This window comes from Acanthochromis polyacanthus, chromosome 3, assembly GCF_021347895.1.
Source record: "Acanthochromis polyacanthus isolate Apoly-LR-REF ecotype Palm Island chromosome 3, KAUST_Apoly_ChrSc, whole genome shotgun sequence".
Taxonomy (NCBI): Eukaryota; Metazoa; Chordata; class Actinopteri; family Pomacentridae; genus Acanthochromis; species Acanthochromis polyacanthus.
Window position 1 is genome coordinate 19,525,392 of NC_067115.1, and position 26,028 is coordinate 19,551,419.

At 38.2% G+C, this 26,028-nt stretch overlaps 2 protein-coding genes across 2 annotated transcripts; both read right to left on the reverse strand.

The window, feature by feature from the left end:
- Nucleotides 1-627: 627 nt before the first annotated feature.
- mcoln1a (mucolipin TRP cation channel 1a) lies at nucleotides 628-20,859 on the reverse strand. The gene is made up of 14 exons (XM_022216838.2): nucleotides 20,685-20,859; nucleotides 13,218-13,495; nucleotides 12,289-12,456; nucleotides 9,736-9,892; nucleotides 7,888-7,969; nucleotides 7,132-7,228; nucleotides 6,201-6,300; nucleotides 5,570-5,676; nucleotides 5,169-5,318; nucleotides 4,983-5,084; nucleotides 4,707-4,829; nucleotides 3,593-3,799; nucleotides 3,272-3,402; nucleotides 628-2,348 (listed from the first exon to the last, which is right to left on the reverse strand). The coding sequence occupies exons 1-14, from the start codon at nucleotides 20,713-20,715 to the stop codon at nucleotides 2,312-2,314; spliced, it is 1,770 nt and encodes a 589-aa protein (XP_022072530.1). The 5' UTR covers nucleotides 20,716-20,859; the 3' UTR covers nucleotides 628-2,311.
- Nucleotides 20,860-22,005: 1,146 nt separating this feature from the next.
- Nucleotides 22,006-25,072, reverse strand: trappc5 (trafficking protein particle complex subunit 5). Its single transcript, XM_022216841.2, has 3 exons — nucleotides 24,868-25,072; nucleotides 24,493-24,780; nucleotides 22,006-23,488 (listed from the first exon to the last, which is right to left on the reverse strand). The coding sequence occupies exons 2-3, from the start codon at nucleotides 24,760-24,762 to the stop codon at nucleotides 23,192-23,194; spliced, it is 567 nt and encodes a 188-aa protein (XP_022072533.1). The 5' UTR covers nucleotides 24,763-24,780; nucleotides 24,868-25,072; the 3' UTR covers nucleotides 22,006-23,191.
- Nucleotides 25,073-26,028: the final 956 nt, after the last annotated feature.

Genomic DNA, 26,028 nt, shown 5'->3' on the forward strand with positions numbered 1-26,028 from the left:
TGCTACAATTGATAGACCATTAGGAGCTTCCGAAACCAGCTTTTCCCTTTTGGCTTTCATTGCGCATCACAGGCACTGAGTGAAATATTCCTGCATACACACACATCATGCAAAAAAAAAAAAAAGAAAGACAGGCTGTACTCCAGGAAGACAAATGAACCATGGTTATGAAATGCATTAAACTACGATCCTTTCCCTCTGTCTCACACACTCCAACATGAGGCTCCGTCAGAGCACTACATAATGCATGATGATATTAGGTTAAGTGGGTGGAAGGCAAAGATGTGCTACATCAGCTGCCAAGCCTTGCCTGAGGAGCTCAGCAACCAGGAAATGAGCTCATCCTATCGGCCCGTTCCGAAGGGGAAGATCCAGAAATGTAACTTGCTTTCTCTGAAGCTCTGTGCTGCAGCCTCTCAGCAGAAACATGCACAACGCAATTATATATGTCTCTTTTAAATCCTAAATGTACCATTTTTAACCTGCAAACAAAGAAAAAAGATCAACTTAGAGTACTTTGGTGCAGATTTGCATGAATCAGAATCCAGACACAAGAACTACTTTCTCCATCTACTGACATGTTGGTGATACTGCAACGGACATCAAGTTAATGGAGATCAAACTAGATCATGATACATAAAACAGTTTAATATCAAAGATGACCTGCGAAACTGTAATCTGTAGTTTGGCAGTTTATCTGACAGCAGACAAATGACTTCAGGACAAATTAAGTACAGCTCAAGTGCACATAATTTGTATAAAAAACAAGACACCATCAAACATCAAACTGCAGGAAAGGTACCTCTTGGTAATACAAGACAATATTAAATGTGCTTTACTATTTAAAGTTAAGGCCATGGATGAATTTGGCACACATTTACCATCTAAATCCAATTTCCATGAGATGTTTTTGGCGTCAATATGACAGTGCTTAGCTTATCAGACAAAAATTACTGCTGCCTCCATTAATCAGAGATCATCTCTCCAAACAACCTTGAGACTGCGAGACTCCTTTAACTATTGTGCGTCTTATGTAGTCCAAAGACAAATAAAAGCACCATCATTCAAACTTCCACAAAAAGATCAAGTCACAAGGCAACAGTTTTAGACAAGACATCATTATAAAAACAGCAAAAAGACTAAAAAGCCCTGCAAGTTACAATGACAGAACATTATTATTTTTCCTTAAAGTCCATACTTTTTTTTTTTACTAAAACAAGTCAGAAGCAGTTTGTTAATGGCCATCAGTGTTGGCCATAAATGGACAGGAGGGGTATAACACTTAGAACTTCTACACAAAGGATGAAGTTGTATTTTCTTGATAATACTTTCACATCATTAAAGAAACATGCTCATGGGTCAGGAGAGCAGCTTTGCTTTGCAGCCAACCACAGGGACTGCTGAGTGCTTCATTAGTGAGTGACTGCATCCCATTATACTGATCATTACTGAGATAAAAGCATCATATCACATCACACAGTTCACTAGAGCAACAAAGTGCAGCAATAAAAACAAAACTGGAATCCACGTTTGAAGGCAACATGATGCGGCTAAAGACCCTGTTTGAAACTTTACATACAAAACAAGTCGACTCCACGTCTGAAATCTCACACTGTACATCTATTTGTGGTCCTGTTTTTCAGTATATCTCTGAATTCTATTGATCTGATTGTCCAGAAAAGCCAGACTACTACAAATGTCCTCCTCTCATTCTGTTTGAGCGTCCCATCATCATTCTTGTAGTTTTCAAGCTGTAAGGGATGCTATACTGTTTCAAATCAAAGAGCTGGGTGTAGGAAAATGTTAAATACGGCTTTTGGAGATGTATAAAGACTTGATTTGTTCTTAGGAGGTACCTGTAGTGAAATTCTATAAAAGGAAAAATAAAAAGAGTCAGCACCAAGTAAGCAGCGCTGCAGTCATCATTATGGCTCACCTGGTCTCTGAACAACAGGCCGTGCTGCTGGTTCAGCATTGTGCATCATTTAACAGAAAAATACTGTATTTTGTCTTGCAAACAAGAAACTAGAGAAATGTCTGTGCACTAGTCATCCATGGGTCCCGTTCATATAGAAGTGAAATCCGGCCCCTTACGACTCAAAGTTCCTTCTCCACGGAGTCAACAGCGGAAAAAATAAAGGTCCTGTAAGGAGACGCTAGAGCGCTGGTCCAGCTGATGGCGACTCTCCCGTCAGAGGTTTGACCCAGATTCAGTTCACTAATGCAGACACAGTGCCTTCAGGAGTGTGCAGTGTGCCCCATTGGCCAGCAGGGGGGGCAAGTGAGACTTTTGAGGTCGTTGAGGTCAACTTCAGTTCACCAGTAGGACATCTTCATATGTTGTTGTTCTGTTGGAAGTCAGACAAAACTGGATCATACAACAATTTAAGAGGATATTAATATCATATATTCTTATTTAGAATCCCTTAGCAGAGATATTTACTAAAAAAAATACTGAAAATATTGTCACAAAAACTGAAAACACTGCAGAAATGCTGTATTTTTTAAATCTAATGTTCACTGGACTCACTGAAAATATTTAAAAACCTTGCACTGATTTTGACAGTGCCAGTAGAGATTCAGGCAGGATATATTTGAATATGTAAGCAAAGGTTCTCAATTTAATTGTTTTGACTTAAGTGAAAATGATCTGTTTGCTACCTGACATAACCACAAAGTTTGCATGTATTTTCTCAAGTTTCACTGCTCATATATTGCCTGTTTTCAAATGGCTGTGATGTGTTGTTTAGATGCCATTATATGCTTCCTCTACTGATCATAATGTGCATTTCATTTAATTCTAAGATGCGTTGTGACCTGGTTTCCTTCAGGTGTACTGTCTAACCCGACAACGAAAACCTATATAGAAGATGCAGAAAAACTCTCCCTCTCCTGTTCTGTGGTTTCAGTTTAAGAGATGTGACCAACACAATCTGCTTTTTTGTAGTTCCTCCTTTGTCTGGAATGATTGGTAGTGTTCCATGGCTCCATCCTGTAAGTTTAAGTTTATAATTTTGGTGTAGATAAGGGGGCAATAAAAGCTTCAACAGCCCATTCTGCGGTTAGCTTTGGTCCCTTCCCTCCCTATTCTAGTTTAGCTCGCCTGTCATTCCCTTTGCAGTTTTTACTACAGTAATCATTTTGGGATCATATTTTTTAAAGAAACAACATACAGTAAAATAACTATTTACCTGCTATGTCTCAATCCTGGGAACTAGGCTATTGACCAGCTAAAATAAGACTTTCTGGGCGTCCTAAGATATACGCTCACCTGTCACAGCAGCAGAAGAAGGAGCACGGTGAGGTTTCCAGACCTCTGAACTTCCCAGAGCTCGGTGCATCCGTACACTCTGCTATGAAGGCGTGCAGGTCCGTTATGTGGATGGGTTCTTGTGTTTGGTGCTGTGAAAATCAAAAGAAATACATTACTGTCATTTACGCACTGTATTTTCTCAGGTCTCCTTGTACTCTGTAACTTTTATTGTGTTCTACTAATCGCAATAACAATCTGGGTAATTGTCCTCATGGTGGGATAATTAATCTTGACATGCAAAATTGGTGGCGTGTCCCTTTAAGTGCTGTTGTTTCCTACCTTGATGGTCTCATAGGCTCCGGTGATGAGAGCGATAAAGAGAGACAGCACCATGTAGATGAAGAGGGAGATGAAGGTGTAAAGGTAAACCTGGCTGAAGAGCCACACCAGAGTGCTGGTCTCCTGCATCTCTGAGAACGTCACGAACATGTCGTCCCCGTTAATGAGGGAGAACAAACACTCTGACACCATGGACAAAGAGCGGAACTGCAAAGGTTAAGAAATGAAAGAAGAGCCTTAGGTTAGTAAGGCACAACTTTCTGAAGATGGTATAAACTGAGGAAATGTGACTTCAGCATTTTCTGTGTAATACATCAACTGAGGACATCCACCAGGGGAAGAAAAGGAGAACAGCTGAGTTTAGTTTTCTGTGGTTCAGCTCTAGAGTGGAGCATTTCATTGATTCTCCTTTGGTGGTTACAGACATACTGACAAAGAAACCAAAGTTTCATATAGAAACAGTGCCATCTATGACAACTCAGCTGTAGAGAAAGGGGACAATTTTTCTGGTTTGCATCCGGTTTTATGCTTAGACTAATGGGACAACTATATTTTGGACAAAAGAGCCACAGCAATCAGGTAACCAAGACCTGACAAATGAACTGTTTATTAGAGGCTCTTAAATTAGGAGAACTAGTAAATGTTAAAATGTCACACATTACATAGAAAGTCAAAACTAACTACAAACTACATGTTTCTAAAAGCAGTGTAAAATGAGAGAAGCCAGCAAGTTTTAAAAGAAATATGAATGCTTAAAACACAAAATGTGAGGATTGTGGGGAAAACAAATCACTCTGTTGAACCATACTAAAAAAGTGTCGCCCATTTGTACAATAAAATATAGCTAAAATGATTTAATGAAGAAATATAAACATTTATCACCAAAATGGCACAATAGCATTGGTATGGGTCAGGTCAAACTACCACTCTTCAGTGTTTGGTGTTCATTCTTACATACAGAAATAAATCATACAATTTTCCCTACATTTAAGAGTATACGTTTAATGTTAAAACAAGAAAGGCAAAGCAAAAGTAGAAACAGAATTACAATGAAGTTAAAATGTACATCTTTAGCATTATTCATGTTGCTTTGTGACGCCGCAGTCTTATTCACCTTGACATGGTACGGACCCAGGACGATCCATCCACAGAAGCAGTAGCCCAGATAGATGACGGCAACGCAGCAGCAGAACCGAATCACATTGGGGAACGCCGCTCGAAGTGTGATGATCAGGATCTACCGAACAGATTGAATTACAGTTTGAGAGGGAGCAGGGAGCTTAGATTGCCTGAGTTTATCACATCAACCTGTTAAGAGGAACCAAGTAACTAAATCAGCAGTGAATTACAACATTATCAGAGGATGTGTACCAGAGTATCAGTGACTTACATTGTACTTCTGGAAGAATGTGAGGTAGCGAATGACTCCCACCCACACTAAGAGAGTGGAGGTCCCTAAGAGGATGCCACAGAGGTCATAGGAGGAGAAATTCTGTTGGGAGAGAAGATACTGGCTTATTTAAACATTTTAAATAAACAAAACAGCATGCATCTACAACAGAAATTATGGTTAGACCTTAGACTCGATGCCGATTTTGATGATAGTGCCGGTGATGGTGAGGATGTCGCTGATGATGAGGAGAATGTACCAGCCGTTAATAAATTCAAGCCGGTCTGCCCAGCACACTCTACGGTCCAGAGTCTCCTTGAAGAACTGCACAAACTCCTAAAAAACAGAGACGGAAAGAGGCATTAGTGAAAAGATAAAAAAGAGGAGCTGTCTAATTAGTTTGCTAATTATTATTGTAAAACCAGCCCTTATTTTTCAGTAATATGTCACTTTACTCACTATTTCTCTTGATTTTGGTTCTACAGTCGTATCATGTGAAGCATAATTCTGCTAGTGATTGAGATGGTGTCACTCAAAGCTCTTGTTCTGTTGTGTGTTTTCCTTTGGTTCTAACAGTCTTTCCTTACCTGTTGCAGCATAATGCCTCTCAGTATGGAGCGTCCACACAGCAGCAGTGACAGCACACACACCAGAGCAACAGCGACATCAAAAGCCACACGTGTATAGTTGTCAGCTGGGGGTTTAAGAGGGGGAAAAAATAAACTGAGTCGCAAGCCAACTTTCACTTCATCATGACCACAGTATACGCCTACTGCTAAGGTTTGGTGTATAAAGAATCTGTCCTATTGAAGTTTCCTATTGCTTCAGTAAGGGTAACTGTAAGCAGTTCAAGTCACAGCTTGGGCCTGGGATCTTTCCCTGTGCATGTGTAGGTTTTCTCTGGGTGCTCTCGCTTCTTCCCACAGTCCAAAAACATACTGAGTTTAATTGATGATCCTAAATTATCTGTAGATGTGAATGTGAGTGTGCTTGTTTGTCTCTAAGTGTAGCCCTGTGATAGACTGGTGACCTGTCCAGAGTCAACAATCAGCTGGGATAGACTCCAGCCCCTCGCAACCCTAATGAGGATTAAACGGTGTATGGATAATGGATGGATGGATGTCCTTGTGTTCCGTAACATTTTGGCTTACTATGAGTTTCATCGGCTGTGTTGTTCTCTCAACTTTTCAAGAACCATCCACCTATCTGGTGTCTTACCGTGTCCAGACACACTCGGATATCGACATTCCTTTATTGATGCCTGGTTTTCTAACCAGATCTTCACTTTGCCGCTGTGAGCCTTGTTGTCCAGAACTATCTAAAAGAGAAAAGACAAGAAACTCACAATTCATATCTTCTAAAGCTGTCATTTTTAAACAGTTTTTCAGAAAATGAAAATGTATAATCAGACAAAGTACAGACTGTGACATACAGTCAGGCGCAGAAGTATTGGGACAGTGACACAATTTCAATTTTAACTCAAGGAAGTTAACAAAAATATTGTGTAGACCGTTCAGGAATTAAAGCCATGTTTATATCCCTCCATTTCCTGTTGACGACTGATAAGCAGTTTCATTGCCAGGTGAGGTCTGTTTTCTTATTATTTCATGACAAGTCGGGGGAGATAAAAGTCTGGGATTAATTCCACGTATTGAACTTGCATTTGGTAACTGTTCATGGAAGCCATAAAAGGTGTCAGTACAAGCGAACGAGCCTGTCATTAGGACGAAAAAACAAATCAGACCAATCAGTGAGATCGGAGAAACTTTAGGGGGGGAAAATTCAACAATGTGGGACTCCAAACTGAAACCGAAAAATTACGTTAGTTTGTCAAATTATTTTTATATAAATGGGGGGACTATGTAAAAAAAAAAATACGGCTGCAATTCCTAAATGAGTTTCAGATTACTACTGTTAAGTGGGAGTTCTCTGGAGATGAGACTGACTGTGTTGGAAGCACAAGAACAACTAAACTTATATAAATGTAGCTTTTTACTCTATTTCACATGAATAAACTGATAGATGATTTTGTGATGGTCACTGCGACAAAGTTTTTCCTCAAACCATCATTTTTTGGTAACAAGGTTGTCTCTGGCCAACCTAGCATTACCTCTGTATGTGTGTGTGTGTGTTTAAGTGTATAACTCACTGTGATGTAGAAAGTGTAGCAGTCTGGGATCTCATTGTTGATGATAGTCTGTATATTAATCGCCTTCAGCTGGAACTGTATGGTCACATTAATCAGCCTTGAGAGGAGACAAAAAACAGAAATAGACATGAAAGCAAACATAAAACCAGGTTATTCATGCTGTATGTTACTGTGGTGACTAAAAATGACCAAAAACAAAACTAAGCATACCTCTGTGTGTGTGTGTGTGTGTGTGTGTGTACTTGTTTCTGCTATACCGGTGGGGACTTTGACCTGACTATTTGCTATAAAGGTGGGGACTTGTCTTACGGTGGGGACCTAAAATGAGGTCCCCACGGGTGGCAACACCGTTTTCTTGGCCATATTGTTGTTAATAAAAAATGTAAAAGTGCAGAAACGTTTGTTTAGGGTTAGGCATTGATTTGGTGATGGTTTAGGTTAGGGTTAGGGTAAGGGTTAGGAGTTAGATATGAATGGGAGTCAATGGTAAGTCCCCACCGGTATAGAAAAACAAACATGTGTGTGTGTGTGTGTGTGTGTGTGTGTGTGTGTGTGTGTGTGTGTGTGTGTGTGTGTGTGTGTGTGTTTTACCAACAGCTGCTGAGCCAGTGTCCTTGTATACATGGTTGTGTGCGTGTTTGTGTGCAGCAGAGATAAGGGACCTGTTAAAGGTCGTCATCAGATACTGCAGAGATTATCTCCTCAACGGAGGCTAAACGAGGAGAAGTCGAAGCCATGTGAAAAATGAAGCCTTACTTGTGGAACTTGAGTGTAAAGTTCTTGTAGCTGTTGGTGAGTGGAGCTGGAGGGACTGACAAAGGGTTCACACCTATACAGTCTGAAGGATAAGCAGAGGAAAATCATGTAGAGCAAGTTCAGTTTATTCCATTCCTTCTTACACAGAAAAATCGAACACAAAAAAAGCATAGAATCTTTCTAGAATTACGAGAAGTCCATGTCAGTGTTTCACGTACGTGCGATATAAAGTGAGGACAGATTTTAAAATGATGTTGTTTCCTTTGGTACTAGCTTACTTCCTCATATTCTGGTAAAATCTGACTTAGTAACATTAATGAGGAAGTAAGAAGCTCCAAGGGCAAGCAGCACCTTCTCTGCTTGCAACTGCAAATATGACAAATAAATATACAAAAATGTTGTTGATAAAGAGAACTTGGTAGCACTTTAATTTAACCAATCACTGTGCAGGACTTACAGCCACTATGTACTCATGTAAATGGTTTAAAACACTTATAATGTAGTTCTAAGCTGATATAAGGACATTTCAAAGGTTTAATAATATATATTAATTATGAACAGTTTCTCCTAATATGACATGTGCATATTCTTATGTGATTACAGTTTTGTTTTATTATATTTGTATTCATTATCTGTCCACCTATATGTGGGAAATACATTATAACACACTTAAAAACAATTTAACAAATGCCTCAGTTATGTGAAGAAAGGTGCCTCACCAGTAATAGTCACAGATCAGTCATAAAAATCATGAAAACAACAGCATTTCAACGATAATAATAAGTTTGGGCAATCATATAATTTTTTTAAATAATCTTTTTAAGGATTAAGTTCAAATGGAAGGCTATCACAAGACAAACACATAGTATAAATAATAATAATACAGTATACTGGATTATAAAAAAGAACAACCATTTAGCAAATCTCGCCTTCGTTTACAGCGCTAACTATTCTACAAAACCTACAAGAAGTCAATTATTCAGGTAGGAAATTACCTGAAAGTACTGCTTTTAAAATGTAATACACAGACATCTGAAGTCATTGTTGAAAGTGATTGAGATAAAGTGAAATTAGTGCTGTATTTTATGTCCTAAATTATGCTTGTAAAATTCAATCGTAATGATACGTGAAAGTATATTGTTTTTTCCTTATTATTCCCTGTAAAAGTGAGGTAAAAACAACACTAAACTCTGAAATTGCAAATGTACATTTTCACATAGTTATTTTTAATGAATTCTGAAAAAAGCCTGAATAGCACTTTGTTTGAAAAGCCACCCAGTCTGACAACTGTAAGATGATTTTTAAACATTCCTCCTCAGACATTCTCTTTTGAAGTCACAGATGTGTTTGTGATGCTCCGTTAGCGACAACCATCATCCTTCACATTTTGTAGATAACTGAACTTTGCCTGACGTCTGACCTCTAAACTATATGCAAACTATGCACAAAGCGTGTTTACTAGAGCATTCTTGTTCATTTTGTGTCCCTCTGTAAATTCCTAATTTTTTGTTGCGGGTTTTTTTTTTTTACAGTTAAATGGAAGCATAAATTAGTGTTTCAATTGACTCCGACAGTGTTCTCAGGTGAACCGATACACAGGGATCCTTGTGGTGCCCTATTAATTAATGTGACAAATGATCTTTATATATAACCATGGTACATATCTGCCACAATGTGATGCTCATTCCTGCCATAGATCCCATCATTTATAGGGAACTGTTATTTCACAGAAGCAACTACTTGTCAGATTGAGAAAAAGTTCACATGCTAGCACTTCGCTAAGCTGACGACAGCTTTCAGGAGCTGTGAATCACAGAACAACAGCGCCTCTCAGAATAGTTCATGTACCTGTGATGATGCGAGGGTCGATGCTGAATGTGTCGTTGGCTGGGTCGATGCTTCCCTTCTTGTAGTACTGCTGGCAGAGCGACAGCGCGCTGCCATTGACACCAACGTTGTAGACATATGCGTAACGTCCCACTGTGGTCTCTGGTAGGGACAGATACTGGGAGAAACATGAGATTAGAATAAGTAAAAAAGAATCTGTGTATATCCAAGAGGTTCAGGAGTTTACTCCTTAAATGTACAGACATAAGAATAGGAAGGAGAAAAACTTGACAGAAAGAACTGCAATGTTTGGTCAAGAACTAAAACTGTTTATTTTTTGTTTTTTTGTCTCTAGCTTTTAGTGCAAATCACCAACTGAACTGTGTTAGTTTCTGTAGCCTCGACTTGTAGCACCAGTATTTGTAGTATGAACAACCTAGAGGTTCAATACAATCACATTTTCTGTCTTTCTTTATTCACTCTGCAGTCTAAATCTCATCTGTTGTTGTATTAAACAAATAATCACATTAGTGTCGCCTCGCTGAGCAGCAGTGGGTCACCTTGTGGGTGTTCCTTTGTTTTTAAACTGAGTAGGGAAGCCAAACATTTACGTTATCTTGGTACCATTATAACATCACCATCTGTCCAACTGAGGTTCGACCAGTGACTCATTTTTTCTTCGTCTTGGATTGACAGTGTCAGTTTCTTCATAATTTTGATTCCCACTCAAACATCTAAATGAGTAAAAGCATTCCAAACACATTCATGATACCAGAGTACCTTTGGTGAAACCTTGACTTCTTCTCTGGTACCTAAATTAGTGTGACTGAGCATCATGTCGAGGATTCACCAAAACATTTGTAAAAAAAAACAACAAAAAAAAAACGAAAAAAAAAAAAACAGTCATGTCCTCTGAATATCTCTCGCTATCTTGTTGATGCTCCAAATCATTTGGCCGTGACATTCAAAACATACCAGCACAGGCGCAGAAACAGGAAGTCTGCTGTGACCTACTGTCACTGTTCATGATGAAAACTGCTCAGTAGATTACAAATCTCCTCAGTGCAGCTTCAGGCTGTTTTTAACAATTACTCTTTCTCCACTCACAGCCACAGTAGTAGTCACATTTACCCCCTGAGCCAAGAGAAGTGTAACAAATCTAATCTGCGGTATTTTTACAATTCACCAAAACACTGATTCAACCCTTAATTATTATATCAGAAAGAAGACATCAGCATCAGTGACTTTACTGTGGCTACTGACTACGATTTTTATACTTAAACCATTAGGTATACACTCCAGGTACCATGTTTTATCGGCACAGTCAAACCGTTCTCTGTATGACTGAAGATGAAGGGTTTCAAGAGGTGTCTCTTTCCATTAAATTTTTACCAGACATTTTACAAGCATTCAAAAAACACATTATCAAGTGTAAGACTATAAGAATGGAAGAAACTGATCAGTAAGAAGAAAACATGCAGTAAAACAGGATGCTGGACTAGTCGTTGGTACATGTCAATACTACGAAGACACAATCAAAAAGTGACATGTCTTTATTGTACCAGGGTGCAATATTTAACCCTCTGACTCGCAAAACTCTCCTGTGGTTTTGAATAGCATGATATTTTTAAAAAAATGTAAAAAAGAGGTTCTTTAAACTTATTATGTGTGACTTTAGGCTTCAGCGGGAAAATTAACCAGATCTACACTCAGAATCATGATGTTTCATCCAAATCACTTGATACTACTTGTCTCACTTCATAAATTTATCGAAAATGAACTGTGTGCATGAATCAGATTCTGGAAAGAAGCAACTGAGAAATTATGACAGACTCAAATGAGAAAGGCAGTTACATGAATAAAAAAATCTGAAACTTTTCAGCTGAACAGGACTGAACTGCAAGCTGTGTTTGCACAGAGCAGATAGGAGAAACAAGTAGAGAGCAAAGTAAACATAAAATGTAAGTAATAAATATCTCTAGTATGTAGAGCCAAGTTTATTTCCCATTAAATTGTATATAATAAAACAATGTAATAAATTCTGCTTTCCTTTTCATGATTTATGGCTTTATAGCTTTGTCATGTTGCACAATACATTGTTATGTTCTCTCCACTTCTAGATATGATTGTGCTATTTCCATTGAGGTGCAGGACTTTGCAGTGAAAAAATGCAATAAGATCAAAAAAAGCAACCAGAAACTGCTTGGTGTTTATAGTCTTCTGTTTGTCTTCTGCAGAAAGCTGCATTTGGTAAAATGTATTGTTTGTGTCGCGTCTATCATTGAGGACAGTCTTCAGTTCTCCATCCTCGGTTTCTTTTAAATATCTTGATATGGCATCAGTGTCTAAATTCGCCAGCCTTTAGACACTGAATTGGAATTTTTGTTCTTTTTTTTTTTGCAATCAGTGAATCACGACAAAGTGTTCCTTCATGAAATAAACACACTTTATGATGCAGTCGGAACACATCAATGACTGACTTATTTGTAAAATAAGGGCTAAAAAAATTGGAATTTTCACATTAATAAGTAGCTTCACATATTTAGGCAGCTTTTTCATTTCTTCAAGGCTTACCTGGTCCACAGCATAGAAAATATGGTCGTAGACGTCCTGCTGTGTGTAAACAGCAAAAGAGTCACCGGAAGACTCATCATAGTCTTTAAGGAAGAGGTGCTTGAAGGTCATGGTGTTCTCCTCTTTGAAGGTCACCACCACCTGGTTACTGAGGCCAAACAGCACCAACTGCAGCAAAGAGGGGAAGGTATAAAATAAACTTTTGGAAATCAGAGGAAAAACTAAGAAGATGGTGAAATATATCAGGACACAGAGGGTAAAGACAGAGAAAAACCCAGAGGCGTTAATTTCCAGGTAGATCTCTATGACAGCGGGCTTTCTGTTTAGGAAATATTACATCATTTCGGCTTATCTATCTTAGAATCTCGATGTTCTTTATGTGTTTTGGCACCTTGCAAATCATTGACGGTCCCTCAACCAGAAAGTAAACAATGCCTGGACAGATTTATGACAACAAAATGGGTTTGCTGTCTCTTTTGATAACACATTATACAACCACATAAGCACTGAAACTATGCAAACCAACCTGCTGCATACGTTGAACTTTATGATCTCATTTATGTCTGAAAGTACCATGAAACATTTTTGAAAGACATTATCAAGTTTGTGAATTATTATTTCAGTGAATAACAATTAAATGCATAACCAGAATTCCATTAAACCACAAGTACTCCTAAGCAAACAGCACTCTGATTTGTTTTTATTATAATATCAGCACTGATCAGCGTATCTCATAAATTCAGACAAAGTGAGTCGGGGATTCAGAACTTACATTCATGTACAAATAAAAAAAATGTGGACCAATTTGAACCAGAAGCTAATCTAAACTGAGAGCACAAACTGATTGTAGTTCTGAGGCCCTGAAAAAAAACAATATTGTGGTGAGAAATAAACAGTCAAACGGTATTAAGGTGAAACTTATGATGTACCTGAACTGTAACAATTATGATCTTGAGCAGCTGCAGGATCAGCTTATAAGGTTTACGGCCCTTAGCGTGGTATTTATCACAAGGGCTCATAAAGAAGTACTTCAGCTTCCTGCGGATGGCCTCCTCTTCCTGATCAGCCGAGACCCAGTGACCTGCTGTTGCCGTGGGAAACCTGTGGTTGTTATGGTTGCTGTCGCGACTGTTGCTCGGGGGATCATGCTCGCCGCTGCTGTCTGTGGAGCCGTAGTGAGTCACCAAGGTGGACAGGCCCTCTCGCTCTGACAGAAAGAAAAAGAAATGTTCATTTATTTTCTCAAGGATGTTCATAAGGATGTTCATTGGTGCTTGGAGGTCTTCACCTCAGTCTAAAGGTTTCAAAAACATCTTGAAGGTGTTTCCAGCAGTTAACCTCAGTCCTGTCTGTGTAGGACACTGAAGTGCATCAGTAAATTCTAGAGATGCAAGATATTGGATTTTGTTGATATTTTACAAGCCATTTTGTGCCAATATATGATCATATTTTCCACTTAATGGCGGAAAAAAATCCATCTACTCTTGCAGAATGGACAAAATCTTCTATAATCTTATGTTGCCTCAGCTTTTAAACCTCTGTGAGGTGTGTTCAGGGCTATTATTCCAACCACACCAACCACCACCAGAACTGAAGAAGCCTTTTGGATGAGAGGTGAAACGTCTTCAAGGAACTTTCTTAAAGTCCAGTGGATTGATTTAAACAACTTTGGATAACCATGACCTGGATGAATGAGAACCTACACAGACAAAATCTTATGATATGACATTATTATACCTACTCTAATTGTGACGCTGAAAGGTGCAGATATAAAATACAAATAAAGTGAACACCTTCATTATCCAAAATAACAAGAGTAACTCCAATTGAAATGTAAATTATGCTGTATTTAATTATATTAACTACAACGCAATTAAATTTTCAATGTGTCATTTTTTTAAGTACGCTTTTAGTCTACAGGCATTATCTGCTTCTCACAGTTTATTTCAGGCCGATAAATTGCCTAATTCTAGCAGGTAATAGTGTATAGCATACGTCAGAACATAAGTGAAGTATGAAAAAAAAACATGTTTGAGGTTGGCTCTGTTTGATACAACATACTGTTTATCTCCCAATTCTAACCTTCTTAATTCACACAACACCGCACTTTCACTCAGCACTGGCATCTTCTTTGCCTCAATGCAGAGATGATTAAGGAAATGATTGTTTCTGCTTATTTATGTAGTCACTGCTTTAGTTTCAACATTCATTTATTATACGGCTCTCGTTGTGTGGAATAGTATGTGCGCGCTTAATGTTTTATTTGAAAGTCTTCATGTTTTTCAGCCATGCAAAGGACGGCTCGAAGGACGGCAATTGGTATGATTATTTAACGGATTGACATGAAATTTTGCACAAACATTCAGTGCCCAGAGGATGAATCCATGACGTTTTAGCTGACTTCAGATGCATTCTATATTTTATGTGTAACATTTGCTAATTCGTAAATGTTAACATGACACCAGTGTGACCTAAGATGCTGAAAACGGTAAATGAGTCTACATCATAATGTAGAGTAACTAAAAAAACGTTAAGCAATGATAAATGAAGCATTCGTGGTAATAAATGCAAAACGCACAAACAACCACCAAGACAAGAACTGTTACTGTGCAGTGCAACAGTTGTGGCTGCAGCTACTAGATTAGAAGCAAAGCACCAATCACGTGAACTGAGCTGAGCTTCCCAAAGTGCTGACTCCAGTCGTTTCCTGCAAAACGTGACTCGATCTTCCGCTCGGTGACACAGATTTCTTCCATCTGTCTGCATCACTCGTGTTCCTGAGCCTGAACAGTCAATCTTTCACCACTTTCACCACGCTCTGACACCTTCTCTTTGTCTTTTACTGTGTGTGCGGTTTTACTTCTTTCTGTCCCCTCTGGCTCTGAGAATAAGCTCCATTCCTACACATGTGATTTAACCCGTTCAACTCCAAACCTACAAGGACTCCTGCAAATGAGCGTAACCAAGAACATTCCTTCAAAGTGGCCAGCATGTGTCAACTTTAGAATTGTAATCATTTCTAAAAACAATGCTAAACTTATTTTAATACATTCTTATTAAAACTGGAGAGACAGAATATTTCCTTTTCCACTACAAATCTATAAAAGTTCCAGGTGAAGCTAAGAAGAAGTTGAAACATATTTCAACCGGGGACAGTTAAAGAGGATATAAATCTATTTTCCTGAGACGTCTGCTGTGTGCCACTGCTGACGTCAGTGTCGTACACATGTGTTAGCAGAGGTGAGACAGATTCCTGAGATGGTTTAGAGCTGAGAATTTGAGAAGTCTGGCCTGGCTGGGTTTGGCATGGGTAAGAAACTCAGGAGAGCTTGTATGAAATTACATTAAAAAAAAAAACATCACTATTTATGGGCATAAGGCCAATCCAGCTTTTAAAATACAAATAAAAATATGATTACAAATTCTTTTAAAGTAATTTTGACATACTGCTTTCCACTGGTTATTTTTACTCATCCAAGGTACAGCAGTAAGAGATGGTATTTGAGCTTTTAGTTGAACTGACATGATATATGCTCTGTAGTTACTTAGTTATTAAGTGCTGTAATATTGTCTTCTTCTGTAATTTAATGATTACTGCAGAGCTGACTTGACCATTGTGAGCATTAGGAAATGACACTGCAACACTTTCTCATAACACTTTATCAATATGAATCAACAGCATCCTTTTACTTCAGACACAGACACAAATGAAACTACAAAAATATGAATAAAAACAACAAAAAAACACCTCTAGAATGGGGATAACTGAATCAAAAATACTGTTTTCTTCTTGATAAAATGTTGATAAAAAAATCTATTGTCCAGCAAAATTGAGGCTTAAGTATTTCTGGCGAGAATAAGCTCAACGGGATGTAAAGCGATGAAACAGATGCAAGTAATTTATACGAACATCATGGCTTTTGAGAAGGAAACAATCCTTAAATGAAACTAATCTTTAATCACTGTGTGCAAACAATGCATGCTGTGGACAGCGTGTTGCTTTCGACATAACTTGATAAGAAAGGGAGAAAGTTCAAGACAGAGAAATGTGGATGAAGACCGTCAGTCTAACTTGCAATGGCAAAGCCAGAGAGTGTGATTGAACTAGAAATGTGTCAGCTCTTGTCAGAAAACTGACCACATTTCACAGAAAAGCGACCAGACGCAAAGTAGGCTGATCACACCTAACACTGGTCACATGTTTTTGGCCTGACTGACCGAAGTGCCAGAAAGAAACAAGAAAGAATGAGATCAGTCAGCTTGTTCCCTCCTTCTACAGGCAGGAAATTATTTGCTGGGTTGGTAATAAACTCAGAATTGGTCATAAAGTAAACATGACAACAGAGCATGTGGTTAGTGTTCTTCACTGGACCGGAATGGGGAATTCATCAGAGTTGTCACTTGTCAGTCCGTTTGTGCAAGACCACGTACGCTGCTGAACTGAAATAAATCCCAACTCATCAAACACAACAAGTCAGCAGAGCAAAGGTGGCAGCTGAGCAGAGCTGTCCAGCAGAAACAAGAAGTGAGACAAGAGCCACAAACCACCTCTGTTCAATATTTGTCAGCACTTATGGTAAACGAGACGAAAGTTCAAGAGAAGAGCATCAAACAGAAACTGCAGGACTGGAATGATGCCAATTTTTTTGTTGTATGTTAATTTGTACCACTGTATTTTCCAGGTTTTTCTATGTGATTTGCAAGAGGATCATTTGGCTACTGCAAGCACAAATAGAAGACTTACACCCCCTGTCAAAGGTTTTAGGACACCGTCTCATTCAAATAAAGTAGAACCTGTCCTACAACTTTTGACAGGGGGTGTATTTCATCATATGGATGTGATCAGGGCAGGACTCTGATCATACATGTAAAGTTTCAGGCAGATTGGAGCAGGTTCAGGGCATTTACACAGCATTTGAAATTTCATGGCAAAGGATCAAAATTCCAGAGGCCACCACGGGCACACCCTTTGACTTTGGAAAAAGATTTTAATAACTTTGGATCATTAAGGCCTCCTGTATGTACTGGCCGAATTTGAGGTGAATTGGAGTTTCCCCCTAGGAGGAGTTGGCTCTAGAAAAAAATGAAAAATGGGCAAAATCTGACATTCAAAGCAAAATAGCCCACTTCCTGCTGGGTTTGGAATGTGGCTGTCACTGACTTTTTTGTTCAGCCTGATGTGCTGCATATGTGTACCAAATTTGGTAGATACACCCCCTGTCAAAAGTTGTAGGACAGGCTCTACTTTATTTGAATGAGAAAGTGTCCTAAAACTTTTGACAGGGGGTGTATATCTGTACACAACTAACAATCCGTGACACAAATGTAAACAAACCGCTGCTATCACTCAAATATACTGCTCTGTGATGCAGAAAAATTGCTTACGCATGATTAATTTATGCATTCTAATGTTGCTCAATGAGCCCTTGGCAACTTTGCGTTCATTTAAAATTTGGCACACACAGTATTCTTGGCTATACATAAAACAGTGATTTATTAATATGGTTTAAATCTTTACGTTTTAAAGTCTTGACTTTTTTGCACATAATCTGTATGCCAAATCTGACTAAAATGCTTACAGTATGTGACCTTGCATGGGAAATCAGTTACAACATGTGATACCATGATAACCACATGTGATTTTGTGCAGTAAACCAAAGCTATATTTATAGGGATCCCTTCCAGCATTAGTCAACACCTGTTGATAATCTGTGTGAATTTCTAGTGGCTAAGGTAAAATGAAAAACATCCCGATGAACAGTTGGTTTCATTGCACTTAGCAGAGGCTGAGAGTATTTTAATCGACACCGCTACAGGCGAGACAGATGCTCGGGGGCCGGCTTTAATAACCGGGGTTGCGTGCTTCGGAGTGAGGAATGAGCAGCTGCTGAAAGAATCCAACCATTTAACATTTCATGCAGACAATGGGCGAAAGACTCGCCCATATCTTTGATCAGAGGAGTGTATTGATCGTCACGGAAGATAGCAATCAGACAAACAAAGTGGGTGCACGCCACTAACCGTGCCACCAGGTTTGACACTTAGCGACAGAATCACTCAAGCTGAATAAATCTATGAAAATATCCGGCTCTTCTGGTTCACCGTCGCCTGTAGAGCACTAGCAGACACACTGACAGGAGCCTGTCAGTCGATTGAAATGCTTGGTGTCACTGGAAATCTGTCAACAACTTGGTATCAACGCTTCAATCTAGTCTTGTCGTCCACAGCAAAAGGCCACCCAAAGGCTCACGACCCAAATATCCACTGCAGGAAATATCCTGAACGAAAAAGGTTATACACGGTTAAACGTGTTCTGGGCTATTTGTTGGTAGGAAGTGATACATTCTATGAACTGAGGGTCATTTTTGGCAGCAATGTGTTTAATGTTAAGAGTTTGGCTTATTTTCTGCTCAGGAGTTATGATCAGAAATGCCCTGTAATGCTGCTTTAAAAAGCACCCAAATCACTAAACAAAGCATATATTGTCCTACTTACAAATAAATCATTTGGATTTTATGCACTAAAGTTTTGAGGTGTCCATCAGTAAAACTGCTGTTGCCACTACAGTACCATCGAGAGAAGAGAGCAGGTAAAGCACTACAACAGCAAATCGGCGACACAAACAGACTTTGTTTTCATAAAGCAGCAGTAATACTTTAATCATCGACTGAAACCACTCCTGCTGCTTTGAACATATCTGTATTAAAATTTCTTTCATCCTTTGTCCCAGTACACTTGGTGCCAGCAACAACCTGAAACACGTAATTCAAAATCTTTGCAGCTAATTAGGAGTGGGCAAATAAAATGTTAGCATTTTGGGTGAACTGATCCTCTAACTCGAAGCATAGTGATTGTATGTGATGCTAGATAAAGGAGGGCTGTATCTACTGAATCTGCATGAATCAGTTCTGGAAGCAGACCAGGAAATATTTCAAAAGTCTTTCACAAAAATATCTTAACTCAAGTTCTACTGACTGGCTTTTTTTTTTTCACTTTTCAAATTCATGACACAGTCATAAAAGCCAAAAGTCAATCCAAAAATCCTCAACAGAACCGGGGGAAACCATTTTAGGCAGAGTTATACTTCAAGCAGCTCACATCAACAGTCTTTCAAAAACTGCAGACTCAACCACGCATGTAAGGAGCTTATGAAGCAGACTCAGAGTGATTATTCAGCACCAAGATGTTAGAACGCCGATTGTACCTGATTTGGAACATTTGCTAAAGGGAGGTCAGTGCTGCAGCGTCTGGGTCTCACTGGCAGAGAGCTTTAACAACATTTTCTTTTTAATCAAGAAATCACACAACCGCAGCCCCTTCTAAACTGGATCCAGTCAGTGCTATGACTAAGTTACCTGATTCAATTCAAAGATCCTGCTAATCTACAAATTATACTCTGCAATATAAAGAGGTGAACACTAAACCTCCCGAACACACAAAGACTGCTGCAACTATTAGCTATCATTTTGAATTTTGACTAAGCAGACAACTATTTCCACAATTAAAACCACCAACTGCTTTCTCTATAAATGTAAAAATATGGGAGATACATATCCATTACAAGTACAAAGATCCTAAAAACATGACATCCAATGTTTTGTTTTGCCAGATGAACAGAATGGATCCAAAATTACCCCATTTACAATTATATAAAATGAATAAAAGCAGTAAATCCTCACATTTAGAAAGTTGTGAACAATAAATCTTCTGTATTTTCAAAAGTCTCACATAACACTGGATAAGGAACTGTCAACTAATCATGTCAGCTCTAATTTAATGATATTCTGTCAATTTCCATTTGACAAACCACCTATAGTTGAGTACAAATCACAAACCACAAATACTGCATTTTAACTTTTGCAAAATTAGAAAATCTTTTTATTGATTTCTTTCTGAAGCTGGACTTCTAGCAGAGATAGGAAGCTAAACACCATCACTGCCTGTTTTTTATTGGATTTTACAGCTCTGTGTTCTGCAGTGTAATAAATAAAAACACCTTAACAACCTCCCTGTTATTGGTTTCCTGTTGGATACGCCTCTGTGGAGTTTCTGTGTGAGGACATGACTTGTGGAGGAGAATCCCAGTGTGTCAGTAAGGATTAAAACTTAAAGTCACCACCGTCAAAACAACACTGATGCTGACGGAGCTGTTTGGGAAAAACACTGAATACTGAAGTTGACCAGAAGATGACCAGGCAGAAACAAAGTGATGGCTGTGGTGTTACTGATGCCTAAACAACTACTACTTACATTGTAGACAACAAAAAACGGATTTAACAGTCTTGAAAACATTAAAAACTCTGTATTAACCAGCAAAACAACCTTTACATGTAAAGAGACACACGAATCGACAGTAACAACTAAGTTAAATGTTATATTCAAAAGCGCCACATTACCAGAAGAGTCCCGGCGTCCTGTCTCAGCCATTTGTGAAGAAATACTCAATAAATAGGTGAATGATAAAACTCCAAAGTAAAAACTGTTGTTACTGTAGTTGTAACTGTTTATGACTGAACAGTAAACAGCAGCCGTACCGAGCCGCTGCTTCCCGTTTGCGCAAACTCAGTTTGTCCCGTCTGGGTCATGTGACCGACACCACGTGACCACGTGACTGCGCTCTGAGCTGTGAGCATTGACTGTATGAGATGTCAGAAGGTTTAACAGGACACTGAGTTACTGTTATTTATTAGACTGTAGCTGTTACATATATATTATAATTTATGTTTATAGATAAAAATGCCAAATTATAATTAATACTAATTGTACTGTATATGTTTATATTATACATATATTATCCTTTGATTGTGACTAAATAGGTGATTCCAATTGTTTTTCCATACTATCGTATGTTATTTCTAAATGTGACATTATTCACTATCTCCATCTAATTTATGTCATGTTTCTGTCAATTTATTGTACTTGATGAAGCTTCTAATTCAAAGCTTGAATACAACAAATATAATACAAATCAGTGATACCCTTTCCTACATCCTGCAAAACAGATCATAAGGTTTTGTTTTTTGTTTTTTGTTTTTTACAAAAACCGAACATTATAACCTTAGGCCATACCCTTCATGAACAATAAACCAGAAAATCATTAAGTACTCCTGCTTCAGTACCACTGCAATATTCAACACATATACAGTATTAAACCTTAGGCACAATACCTTAACGACAATGTGCAATGTTTCAATTTAAGTTGTGCTATAATTTATCACCCTGGTTTAAGCAAATTCATGTCATGTTTTCACAGTATTTCGTTTACACTTACTGTTACATAGTAGGCTACTTCTTCTTATACTTGTAGAATTTTTAAAAAAATTTTCAGAATTTGTCAGATTTAAATTTGTAAATTTATTCTTTTACTGTGTTGTTGCTAGGTACTGCAACTCCATACACCAAGTCAAATTCCTTGTGTGTGCTCTCTTGGCAATAAACTTTTCTGATTCTGATTAATGACAGCAGAACCTTTTGCAGGGATTTTGTATTAAACTGCATTAGTCTCAGTTATTTGGACCTGATAAACTTTAAAAAGTTGAGTGCATGTAAATGAGGTGACAGAAACATTATACATTATTTTACTCCTATATCAAAATGCCACCAGTGTCTGCAATGTAAAATAATTTCACAAACATACTTTTGATCACAGCGCTGTGTAGGATTATGCCACACTGTACAGGTGTTTCTCATTACTTACTGAATAAGCTGACACATCTAGCATTTTCTACCTTTATTTCCCATCTATTCTCAGTCAGGATAAAACTCAAAGTTGCCATTTAATGTGTCATGATTTCCTGTATTCAGTCTATGGACTTTTTTTGAGCGCAAATGAACATAAATAAGCCATCTTATACAACTCACTTCACAATTACTCCACTCAAAACCACACATTTGTTTGTTTCTTCTCCCTCACACATGACTCACCTTTCCTCCTTGATTTCCTAATACCGGTATTTAATTTGGTTAAACCATCTTATATTGTGAAAAATCCATGATTTCTTAACAGTTGTCTTTAGATCTACTGAAACAAACATTTATATTCAAAAACATGCATCTTCATTTAACGCATTTATTTACATTATATCATAGCAATGTAAAGGTATAAACATTATTTTGCATAAACATAACACTTTAGTTGCCGGCTGAAGATGTTACACAAGTAAAGCTGCTCCACCAGTCGAATACGTCAATACAGATGCAGCCACACAGTTAATCTCACTAATATGGTAACATGTGGAAATGGAGCTTTTTTTTGGCCTGAAAACTGTTGTCAGGCTAATGCGTTGTGCAAAACAAATAGAAAACAAAGAGCCGTTTTTCTTTTTAAAGCACACGCTTATTTCAATGTTTCAAATAAATAGACTATAAGTGTAATGTTTATATTTTAATTTGCCCTGACATGTCTTAATTTCCACTGAAATACAGGAGAATGAATATTGAGTAATAACGTCTGAGTAACCTTCAGTTTCAACACATTCAACAGGATATACTCTCCTTCAGAGGTGATAGACTGATTTTTGTTGAGTGATAGAAAATAGGACTTGTTCATGTTTTTCTTTTCAGATGTTTTTTTTTACCCTGTTTTTTTTCTCTTTGATGTCACACAAAAACTCATCAGACTTTCAACTGAGTGACCACATTTAAATACATTAACCTGAGTCTTGGAAACTGTAATGGGCACTTTCATTGTCTTTTTATTATTTATATAGACCAAATTAAAAATTAATTCTAAGTAATCAGCTGAAATTATCTGCAGATTGGTCAGTTATGAAAATAAGTGCTTTATTTATTCTTTTTCTGCTCTTCCTTTTGTATCCAGTTTAGGTTCTCCTGAATATTACAGTCCACCAGTGGTCTTACAGTCATCAGTCACTTCACACCTTCACTCTCTTCCATCTCTCCTCTATCTGCCTTCCAGCGCCTTGTCTCTTGCGATCACTGCCTCATCGAACTTGATCATTAGCGTGGTGCCCTTGTGCCAGTGGACGGTGACCTTGGCGGGGAAGCCACTGTGGGTGAGGATAGCCTCCACGATGCCTCCGGTGAAGGCTGCACAGTTCAAGGTGCTGTTCTCTTTGGGAACAGAGATGAAGGTGTTGACGAGCGGCTCCTTCTCAATGATGTAGTACGTCTTGTCATCATCGTTGGCCTGCTCCAGTTTGTCTGCCTCCTTGCCAAACAATGCTCTCCACACAGATACCTGTGGAGTATTAAACACGGTAGAGATGGATGTAAATGGGTCACATCAGGATTATACTTGCTTACTTATGCCATTACCTATGTTTACCAAACACACCGAGATCACAACCACCCATATGTAGATTCAGCCTGTCTTATCTGTGAATGAAAACATGCACATGGCTTTTGTTTTTCTTCATATTTAGCCTGGCTGGATTTTTGTTTTCTTGTCTTGCCTCTTCCATACCTCATGTGTATCGAACTGCTGTAATTTTCCTTGGTGAGGGATTAATTAAGATTATCTTATCTCATCTGTTCATTGATTGCAGTAAAAAGATAAAACAAGAAAAATATACAATACTCATTTGCCATTAGCAAGAAAAAAATGCTCTTCACTGAATATCTTTGCACTTGACAGACTGCAAAAGAAAAAACCCTATCATGTCTGCACTGCCTGTAGCCAACACGTCCTATTATCACATCTGAACTTGGTTTATTTACACTTATCCAGGTTGTTTTCTCCTGACTAGATCCTAGCTTGTGTTGTGCCTACTCTCAGATGTATGTTGGTTTGGATAAAAACTGTCTGCTAAATGAAACTGTAGAATTGTAGAAGTACTGATATTCAAAAGACATTACCTGCAAAAAAAATGACAACAATCACTTTTATTTTTATTGACAGTAACATAAGGCTTTACTGTACACAGTTATGCTTCTGAATGGAAGTTACGCCTTTTGTTTCTTTTTCGAAAGGACACTAACAGAATTTCTACATCTTTGCATATTTTTTATATTACTGTATGCTTTGCATGTTACATATGCATATTTTTTGTCTTCAGCACGTCTGTTAATAGCTGTTTTGAAGTATATTATGTCAGATGTGGGTTCCTGACTGTTATTGCAGCTGCTGTAACTAAGTAATTAAGTCTTTGTTTATATACTTAACCTATGTTTCTATGAGCTTCTCTTGTAATCCCTCATTCACAAAACCCACTGCAGCCTCCACTCACACACAGCAGTGAATACCTTGATGAACAGCAGGATGTTCAGTACTTTTGTCTCCCTCTTGCCGTTCTTCTCCCTCAGCACCAGCACGTCCAGCAGACTGGCTCCCACTCTCTGTCCCAGCTCCGACAGACGAGCCTGCAGCTCGGTCACAGAGTACACCCGGCTCTGGCAGTACTGCACCACCTCCGAGAACAGCAGGGCGAAGGCGCTCACACTCACCTCGGTTTTAGGTCGGCTTAGAGGCCGCTCCAGAATAGCAGACTTGCCTCTGGTGAAACGAGCTTCCATTCTAACTCTATTTAACAGCTGTGAGAGGAAACATTGGAGAGAAAAGTCACGTTAAACATCAGCTACTGCACTTCAGGCTAAGCTGCTAATGCTAACCAAACATACCTGATGAAGACTGGAGAGCAAATGCAAAATGATACCGACAAATACAAGTAGATGATCCAAAGACAGGAATATCTTCACTTCAGCATTCTGAAAAAAGTCAAACTACATCGGCGCTAATTCAATCATTTACTACACCTGGGTTTATTGTCGTTGCTTACTTCCGGGGTGTAGACGTCACTGTGTCACATGACACCACCGATGGCTTCAGGTTTCTTCTCCAAAGCACAGACCTCTATAAAAGATAATAATAATAATAATAATAATTTATTTACATTATTTTCAGTGAACATGCAGCATACAAAACACGGACAGAAACATCATTCAAGGAAATTTTCTGGTGGTGGAAAGCAAGTAAGTAGGATTACTCAGGTGGGGTAAATATTGTTAAAATGGGACATGTGACGGTTACATTTTTGATAAATATATACTCCATAGCAAACAAGGTTCTCACACATTTTCTGCTTGAATTAAAAAGAAAGAAAGAAAGAAAAGCAGAACTGCAGCAAAAATTATACTTCTCAAAGGTTCACTTAAGTATTTTAATCGTTTTTGTGTTGTTATATTTTCACTTTGTGGTTATTTGAAGACACTGAAATGACGATACTACCTATTACGGTACCTTTAATATCTCAGTTTTCTTGTAGTAAAACATAAGGTGTCACACTTTGCCAGTAGCATCTGTTAATAATGTGATCTGTAGACATTTTCTGTTTCAATATTCTTTGTTTTTTCTTCTTAATATTGTAATGAGGGAGTTGATGTTTCTAGAATTTAATCAATTTAGGAGCTGAGGGACTGGAATTATTCTGTAAATTCTTCCCAAAAACAAATGTTCAGAAAGTGTCTTATTTAACCAATACTCACAATATTTTATTTTCCAGCTTTCCCCTTTCCCCAACATCCTCTTCAAATGAGGTCAGGTTTTGTTGTCTGTCATTCCTCTGCTTCAAAAGTACACATCTGGTTTGTGTGATCAGCAGTGACTTGAATGTTTCCTGGCATACATGAGTACACAACAGATACAGAAATCAGGTGCGGTGATAAACATTAACTGTAAATCTGCTTTATCTTTTACTTCTGATGTGTTTACTAAATAACGTGTTGTATAAAAAATAATCTGTATAAGGTTGTACAACGTGAATAAAGAGTGACATTTTTAAA

What these genes read in the sequence shown, in the direction of transcription:
- mcoln1a (XM_022216838.2), bottom strand. Translation starts at nt 20,715, where the DNA reads ATGGCTGAGACAGGACGCCGGGACTCTTCTG. An exon ending in CGACCCTCGCATCATCACAG is followed by an intron (nt 7,970 to 9,735) that starts GTACATGAACTA and finishes CTTATCCTTCAG; the next exon opens with ACTGTATAGGTGTGAACCCT. An exon ending in GAGCCTATGAGACCATCAAG is followed by an intron (nt 3,403 to 3,592) that starts GTAGGAAACAAC and finishes TGATTTTCACAG; the next exon opens with CACCAAACACAAGAACCCAT.
- trappc5 (XM_022216841.2), bottom strand. Translation starts at nt 24,762, where the DNA reads ATGGAAGCTCGTTTCACCAGAGGCAAGTCTGCTATTCTGGAGCGGCCT. An exon ending in ACATCCTGCTGTTCATCAAG is followed by an intron (nt 23,489 to 24,492) that starts GTATTCACTGCT and finishes AATACTCCACAG; the next exon opens with GTATCTGTGTGGAGAGCATT.